The sequence below is a fragment of the Lipotes vexillifer genome, unplaced genomic scaffold (assembly GCF_000442215.2).
Source record: "Lipotes vexillifer unplaced genomic scaffold, Lipotes_vexillifer_v1.1 scaffold262, whole genome shotgun sequence".
In the NCBI taxonomy this organism is placed as follows: domain Eukaryota; kingdom Metazoa; phylum Chordata; class Mammalia; order Artiodactyla; family Lipotidae; genus Lipotes; species Lipotes vexillifer.
The window spans coordinates 2,602-13,308 of record NW_006798529.1 but is presented as its reverse complement, the minus strand read 5'-3'; the positions used below and the strand labels follow the sequence as shown (position 1 = coordinate 13,308).

Genomic DNA, 10,707 nt, shown 5'->3' with positions numbered 1-10,707 from the left:
GCTCTTCCCCAGACTTCCCCAGAGCTCGCTCCCTATCTCCTTCCTATAACTATTCAATTGTCATCTCCTCAGTGAGGCCATCCCTGGCCACCCTATTTACAATTCCAACCCACCTCCTCGCTTCACTCCCCAACCCATCCCCACACCCCCTAACTCTACTCGCTGCTTTCTTCTGTCTGCCACAGTACTAACCATGCAATATACTGTGAAATTCACTCGTTTGTTTACTGTCTACCTTTCCCAACTAGAGCTTCATGAGGATAGGAAGTTTTATTTAATTTGTTCACTGGTGTATCCCTAGTGCCTAGAATGGTCCTTCGCACACAATAAAGCCTCAATAAAAAAAATAGTTGAATTACTGAATGAAATTCGGTTCCATTACTGAAAGCACTGAATAATAACTGAATAAGGCCCACCTGTGGAAAGGGAAGTGCCTGTTTCAGGAGAGCAGGCTGCAGCGCACTGATTACACTTAACAATGCCTAAGCTCCTACATTAAGGGATATTCCACAGACCTCAAGACTTTTTTTCTTGCAGAAAACAAGATCCCTACGAACATTCAAGAAGTTTTTTCTTACCTGGCTTGTTCTTCTCAGGAAAACATTTGTCCATCAAACCTGCAATATTTTCTCTGTATCTGTTAAAAATTAAAGGCTGAGTCACTGTTTGAACCTTGATGCCATGGAAAGGTATTAATATTTAATAACAGTAAAAAGCACATTAAGCAGCATTGTGCTACATCCTAAATACGCTTACGGACATTCTTCTAAAATAAATTCAACAAAAGACCAAGGAATCTTACTGTTTAACAAGTACTTTCTTATTTCTACACTAGTATCAGTTAAAACTATAGTCCCCATCAAGAAGTTCTGACTAAACATCTGCCTTATGATTTTGCCCAAAATAATTTATTATCAGTTTTCCTTTACCTAATTTTGGAATCTCTAACATAGTTGGGATCTTTCAAATTATCCTCCCAAGGAAGATGGCCACTAAGCCACTGGATCATGCAATAACCAAGGATTTCCAGGTCACCACGTCTTGATGGGGCTGTGAAACAAAAGAAGCAGATTCAGCACACTGAAACAATGTTTAAGGTAGAATTTCAGGTATATCTAAAGGAATAAGGTAAAAGGGTCAACTCTACAGTCTTGTTTTTCATCATCAAATCTTGACTCCATTCTGAAAAAAGCACCGAATACTGGGCAGTATAAAAGAAATCATTTACCTCCAACTAATAATTTCCTTTAAAACCCAAATTGGCAAACTCTACAGTTTCACACTGAGACTATCAGCCTAGGAAATAAATTATAAAACAATGACACATTAAATAGTGCCCTTGGAAAATGTGAAGATATTAAAAATGCTATAAGCTATTAAGAAGCCCAGAGAACTGGGAATTTTAGCTCCTCCACAGTGTTGGGTACAGAAGAAAAAGAAACGGACTACTGAAGAAACAGGACAACTTAATAGGTGACAAAATAAAAGTCTACCTGTTACAAAGTTGTAGCTGCATAAGAAACTTACAGACTTTTAGGGGGAAAACCCCCAACATTCCAATTAAGCTAAATAAAAGCAAAAGAAAGCCTTATTGCAGCTGACTGAACTACCTCCGCTACTGAAACCCTGGTGATCTTTGAAGGGTGGGAGGAAGACAGGGAGGAAACACAGGTGCCCTCACATTGCACAAATGTAGGAGCCTAAGCTCTCCCTTCTTCCCCCATCCTATCCTGCCTCTTCAATTCTGATTTACTTGTCTAAGTGTTTACTGCAGAAGAACTGTGTAGGAATTCAGTTGAAAGCACTGGCAATGTATCTCTTGTTCAGGTGCCACTGACGTACCCACACCATTGTGCGCGTCGATGCTGGTGAATTCAATCGTGCCATCATGACATCTTTTGGGGTCTTCTTTGTATTCTTTATGAATTCCTTCTGGGCAGTACCGATAAGCAAGGCCATAATCTACCAAGTACACCTATCAATGTCCAAATACCAAGACAAATTAAAGGCAAAATGACTACACATATACTCCCTTTAAAGCCCAGAAACAGAATACTGTCACTTGAGGGTAGATTCATCCACAAGGCCATACTACAGCACCCCAAACAAGTTAGATCCAACACGCAAACAACAGCAAGCACTTAATTCTGAAAGACTTTTTAAAGAAAAACGTTAAATGACCATGTAGCTATAGTGCAGATATCACCCGACTTTAGACAAGTATGTGTTACACCTGTAAATAATCTTGTCTCCTCAATTTGAGCAAGGATTATAAATCTTACACTTTTCCTTACGGCATCTAAAACAAAACTGGGCACAGAGTAAACCATCAATACTTGTCGCAATACAACTGCTACACGCTGACTGTAAGACTCCTAACTTAGTTGACACATGCTATGTTAGTTATTCCCCTCTGTCTTCACTTATAAAATAATCAAATATCAATTCACTTCATAAAAATATGTCACAGATTATAATAATGATCTGAAGAACTTTTAGATGAGGCTCTTAGTTACATTTAAATATTATATATTAAAGTCAAGTCTTCATAATTAGAACTTAATTTTAGTATTATATATACACATATCTATGGGCATGCATGTGTATATCTGATTAGCATATAACGCTAATAAATTTGGCTTTCCTCTATTCCAGAGCCACATATTACATCTCTAATTCTGGGTAACTGTCTCACAGATGTATGCATCTGGTCAGAGGAGGGAACTGAAGTAAAAATTTGGGGCTGGATCTAACACATACATCTAATACTAGAAAAATTATCCCATCCAAAACATATGCCCAAAGGATAACCAAGCTGCAAAAATACCTCCATCTAAACAAAAGGCAGCATGTTTTAGTCAACTGCAAATGGAAATAAATTATATTTATTATACAAGTCCAGTCTACTTCAACTAACAGAATCCTTACCATTCAGGTTTCTAAGCTATGTTGTTTGTTTGCTTATTTTTAACCTAAACACATCTAAAACAAGTTGCCTGGAAATTTTGTGATTGCCTTTAGGATTTCTCCATTAGCCTGCTCTAGACCAGAAACTTTCTTCTGTCCTGCGTATACAGACCCCTTACAGCTACTGTAACACAGATGGGGAAGGGGAGGCAAATATATGAGATGCCAGGAAAACAAAGGGGAGCCAAAGGAAAAAGGGAAAACTAAGCAAATGGAAGTCAAAGTTAGGTCTGAGACAAAGAAGAATAAAGTATGGCATATCGACATACACAGTTAAAATGCTTAAATATTCCTTTCTTATACAAGATCAAGTAAGAACACACATGAAATGGATTAAATACAGTGGCCCAACTATGTCAACGAAACGTTACTTTTACCAAAATCATGGAATCAGCTTCAAGAAAATTACAAATCCCTCTACTCCAACTAAACTGACCCAAATAAAGGTATAATAACATTAGCTTTTCTCCTTTCCTTAAAAAGTGAGAATTACAAAGTGAATGTAATAGGCTTAAAAAATGCACATATGAGGGCTTCCCTGCTGGCACAGTGGTTGAGAGTCCGCCTGCCAATGCAGGGGACACGGGTTTGTGCCCCGGTCCGGGAAGATCCCACATGCTGCAGAGCAGCTAGGCCCGTGAACCGTGGCCACTGGGCCTGCGCGTCCGGAGCCTGTGCTCTGCAACGGGAGAGGCCACAACGGTGAGGGGCGCACGTACCGAAAAAAAAAAAAAAAAATGCACATTTGAATTCCAAACCCTACAAAATTTAGACAGCTAGGATATTTCTGTAAATCAATTGATTTAAATAATCAACATGTTAAAGACCAAATTCTCCAAGTAACAGAACACTTACATTTGATGGATTTCTTGAACAAAGGAAATTTAAAAAATGACAAAGCAGAAAGGCAAACATAATTCATTGGTGCACTATATAATTTTAAGCTTCCACCCTCAAATAGCTATTTGAAATTCATTTTGTATCACAAGTACTTCTTCTGAATATTATTTAGGGCAAAATAGCCAACTTGATAAAGTGCCAACAAATCGCATCAAAAATGTAGAATGTTAACTAGATAAAAGTGTCAAGAAGAAATATTATTATTACCATATCTACTTGAAAAAGTAAAACTTCTGCATGGGTTCAAAAGTTCATAGCGGGCTTCCCTGGTGGTGCAGTGGTTGAGAGTCCGCCTGCCGATGCAGGGGACACGGGTTCGTGCCCCGGTCTGGGAAGATCCCACGTGCCGCGGAGCGGCTGGGCCCGTGAGCCATGGCCGCTGAGCCTGGGCGTCTGGAGACTGTGCTCCACAACGGGAGAGGCCACAACAGTGAGAGGCCCGCATACCGCAAAAAAAAAAAAAAAAAAAAAAAAAAAAGTTCATAGCAACCATATTTGTTTTCAAACAACAGGTTTTAAACGGTAAAAATTAAAGTTACAAAACTACCTGGTCAGGATTCTTGTAGCTGAGAAGAAGATTTGAGGCCTTGATATCTCCGTGTACGTACTCATGCTCGTGAATATATTCCAGAATATCCAGCTATAAAAGCATCATATAGAATAAATTAATGCAGTACCTAACACCAACCAGCAGAGGACCGAACTTCAACACAACTAGCCTCTACTGGATTAAAAAACGAGAAGGTAGCTCACATACAATTTTTAAGCTTAGCTGCAAGACAGTTTTCCGAGAAAACCTTCTGGCATTTGCTTCATATATTTTCTGAAGGTCACTCCCAAAGCGATCCATTATCATAAACCTGTAACTAAAGACAAACAAGAAAAGTCAATGAACAAAATGTAACTCAGGAAAACCTATTTTGCACTGAGTACTCTCAAAGTAATTTTTTTCAAGGCAATGTTTACTAAGAAAGTAGAAAGACAAGACAAGGAAAGAAAGAAGGAAGGAAAGACAAACGTTTGAAACAAGTTCTTCCAACTAGAAATCTCAAGAGCTGTGAGAGCTTTCCTGTCTTGACTTTTACTTTATGAGCCTCCTGGTCTCAGCAAAAGCTACATGAGACAATGTTCAGTGTGAGAAAACACCCAAAGAGAGAAGACAACAGACACTTCAAGGTAAAGATAAAATAATCTGAGTAAGATTGATGTCACTAATTTTTGTCATAGTCAATGTTAATGTATGTTTCTGTATATTAGCTTCCTGCCTGTGACTGTTCTCTATTTTTTTTTTTTTTTTTTTTTTTTTTTTAGGGATTGGTACGCGGGCCTCTCACTGTTGTGGCCTCTCCCGTTGTGGAGCACAGGCTCTGGACGCGCAGGCTCAGCGGCCCTGGCTCACGGGTCCAGCCGCTCCACGGCATGTGGGGTCTTCCCGGACCGGGGCATGAACCCATGTCCCCTGCATCGGCAGGCGGACTCTCAACCACTGCGCCACCAGGGAAGCCCTGTTCTCTATTTTTAAGGCACATTTTAGCAGTATTAACGTTCTGTTAAAATCAGGACTGTCAAGAGATGCTGTAACAGTAGCTAAATGCAATAAAACTGCTTAAATGGTGTAAAAGAATTGTATACTAAGTACTCAACAAATAAGATTTGGGGAACAGTAAATGTCCTGGAACAACATGAAGATTTTTGGTTTTGCCACAAACCAACTCTCTCACCTTGGCCAAGTCACGTTTCTTCTTTGGGCCCCAATTTCCATAGGTATCAAATGAAAGGTAGGGCCTCATGCTTTCTAAGGTCTTTTCCAGCACCCAAATTCTAAGATTCAATAACCATGTGTTATATTTCAGTGTGTACTGAAAAACATCACCTAGTTGCAGTAACATGGTTCACCTTTTGCTCTGTGGACCACTTTTAACTTTATAGAGTTTTCCAGATTCTGAGTTGTCTAGTTAAACCATTCAATAAATCAATAAAAACCAAGAACACACTCAAAATGTATCAAAATACCTTCTAATGGGGATAAGATTAATAACCATCGTAACAACAACAGCTGGCATTTGCTGAAGCCTTGGTATGAGAACAGCACTATTCTAAGCACTTTAGAAGTATCAGTGCATTTAAACCTCACATCACCCTTATGAGGTAGGAGGTCCCATGAGCCCCATTTTACAGCAGAAGAAAACTGATCATTAGTAATTTGTCTTCTAGGAAGTGGTGGATGCATGCTTCTGACCACCGCACCAAACACATCAAAATAAATGAACGTAAGTAGGACCCAAAAACCCCATTTATATATTTTAGGCTTCTAAGATAAAAATACAATATGAAAAGTTCAGTAAGGAAGGAAGAGCTAACATTTAAAAGACAACACGCGAAATAAAAAATTCAAGATTCTATCTATTTTTGAAGTAGAAGAGAATTAGAGATCTTTCTAAACATCTTTTAATAAAATAATTAATGTCTATAGCGGTAAATTGATTTGTCCAAAGTCACAGAATTAGTCAGTGGCAAAATGTCTTCACCCTGACCTCTAAAATATTAGAGGGAACAGTAATTTTGACTTCCTGATTTCCTCTGTACAACAGGTTTTGAGAGGTTGAGGGATGAGACCAAGGACAAATGTACACATTTGTTTTTACAAATAAGTGATGTGATTGTGTAATTATTATGAAACAATATGTAGGTAACAAGAATACAATCTCTGCTGTTACTCTGAAAGGGAGCTAAAGCACACTTGGTTAATTCAACCAGAGATCTATTAATATATTACAAGAAGTAGACCTTTGTTTTTATTCACAGATCACTCCACCAGCGCTCTCAACAATCCCTTAATCGCCTCACCACGTCTAAATTATACACATCAAGTGAAGCATGATTCTGAATACTGTATATAAATCTTCACCACATTCTTCTGCAAGGATATGTCTACCACTGAGTACTAAAAGGAAAGCTACTTGTAAGTAACTCTTCTAAAGTAAAACCATCGATGTATACTTTCCTGGGGACTTGGATAAAACAATGCAAATAATGGGAATATATAAATCAGTATAAATGATTTAATAATGATAGCAGCTAACATTTTTATGAGCCTAACATTGTTCTAAGCACTTATATTCATATCACTTCAGAAGAGTCACAGGGGAAAGTAAGGATTTCTGGCAGGGGAGAAAGGCTGGAAGGACAATCTTACTTTCTATTTTTTTTACTTTTGTAAGAACTTAAATGAGGGAATTCCCTGGCAGTTCAGTGGTCAGATCAGTTCAGTGGTCAGATCTTGGCACTTTCACTCATGGGGCCCCAGGTTCAATCCCTGGTCGGGGAACTAAGATCCCGCAAGACCTGCAGCACAGCCCAAAAAAAAAAAGAACTAAAATGATTATTTTTAAGAGCTTCAACCTAAAAAGTAAATCAATATCTTATAGGTGATCAATGTTCCCGTTTAGGAAATACTTCTAGGCACTCTGTGTTGCAGAAGGCACAGGCTGAGTTGTAAGGTCACCACAAGTCAATGGTGAGTCAGCTGTACCTCGAGGGTGTCTGTCCCTTTGTTCAAACATGTGCCACGTGCAGTAGCTTCCAACTACCTACTGCACACAGGCCCCAAACAGCCCTTTCCTCCCCATCTTCATTACCTGCCTCAGCCTCTTTCTCCAAGTTATTTCCTTCTCTTTCTCATGTGTGTGCAAGTCCCCCCATTCTTTGTCAAAGAAAGATGGCCAATTATGCATAAAATAATGTCATGTCTGAAAAAAAAATTCATTAAAAAAAAAAGAAACGTGGCCAAGAGGGCAGCCAGCAGGCCAGAAGCCTATTATGACCCTGTGTTCATGCTACTCCCCACTTGAGATGCTATTCCTTCTCTACAGTGATTTTTTAAACCAGCAGTTCTTAATATTTAAGGGATTAAAGACCCCTTTGAGAGTAAAAGCTAACACGCATATTCTAAGAGCTTTACATTTAATACCCCTTATTATGTGGATAGGTGTTACTCTATTTCACAGATGAGGAAACTGAGGCAAAAAGAAGTAACTTACCCAGTCACACACATTTTAAGGGGCAAGACACAGATTTGAAACCAAGTGTCTGCCTCTAGAATCCTTACTCTTAACTTAATCCTTGCTCTATACTATTTCTCCAGAAAATTTCTAAAAACTGTAGAATCTTGTCCCAGCAAAACCACATATAACAAAATGTTCTCTCATCATTCCAGGGAGTTCCCACGCTCCCTCAGAGGTGCCTGGGTTCCAGGATAAGAACTTCCTGGTGAACAACGCTGGCTGTCCCCCCAGCAGCTCCTCTGCTCTCCCTCTTCTCTGACAGAGCACCACTCTGGTTCAGGCTTTCCCCCCACTACTGTGATCACTCTGCCCTTGTCAGTGGCTAGTTTAAGAATGAGCAGCGATAAAACTCTGACCAAGAAAACATGGGGGGAAGTCTGCCACGAGACCCCTGGGAAAGGTTTCCCTGCCAGGAAAGTGAAACTCACAAGAAGCAATCCCATTTTCTGCTGTTGGGTACTGTGTCTGCAGGCGAAGCCTAGAAATGGGCAGCCACCTTGAGACCATACAATGGAGAATTAATAGAGAACAAAGCCAAGAGGGCAAAAGGGCAAGATAAAGGAAGCTGGGCACTTGACAATTACTTAAGAGAGCTGAGTCAGTTTTATCTTTACCTGCAGCTGAAAGCATCCTAACCAATATACCCCAGTTCCAACTAAATCTACTCTTCAAATCTCAGCTACCAGCATTGCCGAATGATGCTCCATTCATTCATTTAAACATTTTTAAAGTGTCAATTATGCATCAAAAGCATTGGAGGTTTTCTCCAACTCAACTCTGCCAGTAATATTCTCTCCATTCTGAACTCCTAAGACATGTTAAGAGTCAACATCATACAAGTTGGCACTTAACTGGCTTCTGGTTGCTTCATACAGCTTTGTTTTCTCTCTTCAGCTAGACTGAAACCTCACAAAGGTGGGCAGATTATGTATCTAACAGAAAATGCCAAATTGAAGCCTGCGGGCTCCCTTTTACATAAATAACATGGAATTTTATGTTTGCTTATTCATTTTTAAGGGAAAAAAATAATGCAGGCAAGTTGGCTTTGTTCCTACTTGTCAGCTGGGTTCCAGGCAGCTGCTTCCACTCGGTACAAGTCCCCCAGACGAGAGAGAACACCTTGTTCATCTCTGTTGAATACAGTCCACACAACCCAGGTGAAGGCCAAGCAGTACTGTAGGTAGGTGCTCAGTACGTAATTGTTGACTAAACAACGGAACTGCGAATGCTCAAAAAGGGAGGAGAAAAACAAAACATGCATATTTTTACCTTTTTCCATTTTTTTCATGTAGACCAGACCCCCAATACTTAGGGACACCCAGGTACTTCAGTTTATGGGTACGAATCCATTTCTGAACTACAAATTAAAACACATGCTTGTGATTGCAATTTTGTTATACATCAGCAATTTTTCTCAGAAAAATCAAGAACAGAACGCCTAAGATATACATGCAATAAGATTTCACCCTTATTCATAAAAAAAGAAAGTGAACAATACATTGTACCCAACAAATGAACAGTACTTTACAATCAAATCATTTTTATTAACCCACAAAATTGTGTTATCCTGTCCTAAACATTGTCTTTAAAATGAAAAATCTGCAGAAAACATTTTTTAAAGTCAAACCACATGCAATTACAATTAATATCTCCAATTATGTAAATGTTTACTTGTTTCCACAGAAAGACTTACTTTTTACACCTATCTAAATGTTTTTTTACCTCATTCTAAAAGTCCTCAACCAGGAAATCAAGCTCGAGGAGAGACAGAAGCCCCTCGAGAGATTCCCAAGCCTGATACCATCCTACCAGGAGATTCCGTGGATTTTTAGAGGGGACGGAAGGTGAGAAGGAGATTGGAGGACAGGAGGACAAGGGTAGCTAGAAGAGGTCCTGCTCTCTCCCTCGACAGTCTTCTAGTTCATAAGTGATGGAATCCCTGCAGGTTATGGTCTCCAGAATTTAAAAAAACACTCAAAAAAAGATTTGGAGATCCCTGAGGCATACTCATGGATTAGGGTTAATTCTCAACTTTTAACAATATTTCCTAAATCATATATTATTTATAAACTCTATATTATCAACATAAGTGAAATCTTATCATAACAAACCTGTTAAGAGATCAAAATTCTTTCATACAAATCTCATTTAAATAGAATTTATCTGTGAAGTAAAAAGTAACAAAACATCATAATATAAGATCCAATGTTCTAGTCTTGGCTTAAATAAAACAAAACCAGTGGTCATTTTAAAAGCGCAAACATATGTGTACTGTATTTCTTACTTTGTTCTGGTTTGGCAGCTCGCTGGTAGAACTTTAATTCAGTAAAAAGAGGTCCATTGTCACTGGGTTCCTTAAAACAAAAGAGTTCATTAGCACAAGCAGTAGTTAAAATTACTGAGTAATTTTCAATGAACCTTCAAAAAAGATTAATAAGTCAATTTTCTTTCCAAACAATACGATTTTGATACTTCAGTTTATAAAATATGTTTAAGATTAAGTAAAACTCTTCAAAAATATTGCAGATAGTCTCAGAAGAGTCCGTAAGTCTTACATTTCTCTCAAGTTCCATTTCTACATGTGATAAACTATACAAAATCAGATATACAGCTCAGTCTTTGCAGAAGTTTAAGAAAAACTGTTAACCTTATTTTCATCATTATTAAGCTCTCTCTTAAGTAAAGATCAGCAACCATGTTAACTGTTTCACCAAAGGGCTACAAGATATTTCTGAGATTTACTGAATAATAAAATTTCAATACCTGATTTAATCAA

The 10,707-nt window shown here is 38.6% G+C and overlaps 1 protein-coding gene across 1 annotated transcript in view; it reads right to left on the bottom strand.

Moving 5' to 3' along the window:
- The window catches only part of VRK1 (VRK serine/threonine kinase 1), a 33,557-nt gene extending 23,246 nt beyond the window's left edge, over positions 1 to 10,311 (bottom strand). Inside the window, exons 1-7 of the mRNA XM_007470585.1 lie at positions 10,216 to 10,311; positions 9,201 to 9,288; positions 4,625 to 4,733; positions 4,415 to 4,507; positions 1,843 to 1,975; positions 930 to 1,050; positions 579 to 637 (exon numbers count right to left, since the gene is read on the bottom strand). Coding sequence (XP_007470647.1) covers positions 579 to 637; positions 930 to 1,050; positions 1,843 to 1,975; positions 4,415 to 4,507; positions 4,625 to 4,723 — 505 coding nt within the window. The 5' untranslated portion in view covers positions 4,724 to 4,733; positions 9,201 to 9,288; positions 10,216 to 10,311. The remainder of the gene's footprint in view (positions 1 to 578; positions 638 to 929; positions 1,051 to 1,842; positions 1,976 to 4,414; positions 4,508 to 4,624; positions 4,734 to 9,200; positions 9,289 to 10,215) is intronic.
- Positions 10,312 to 10,707: the final 396 nt, after the last annotated feature.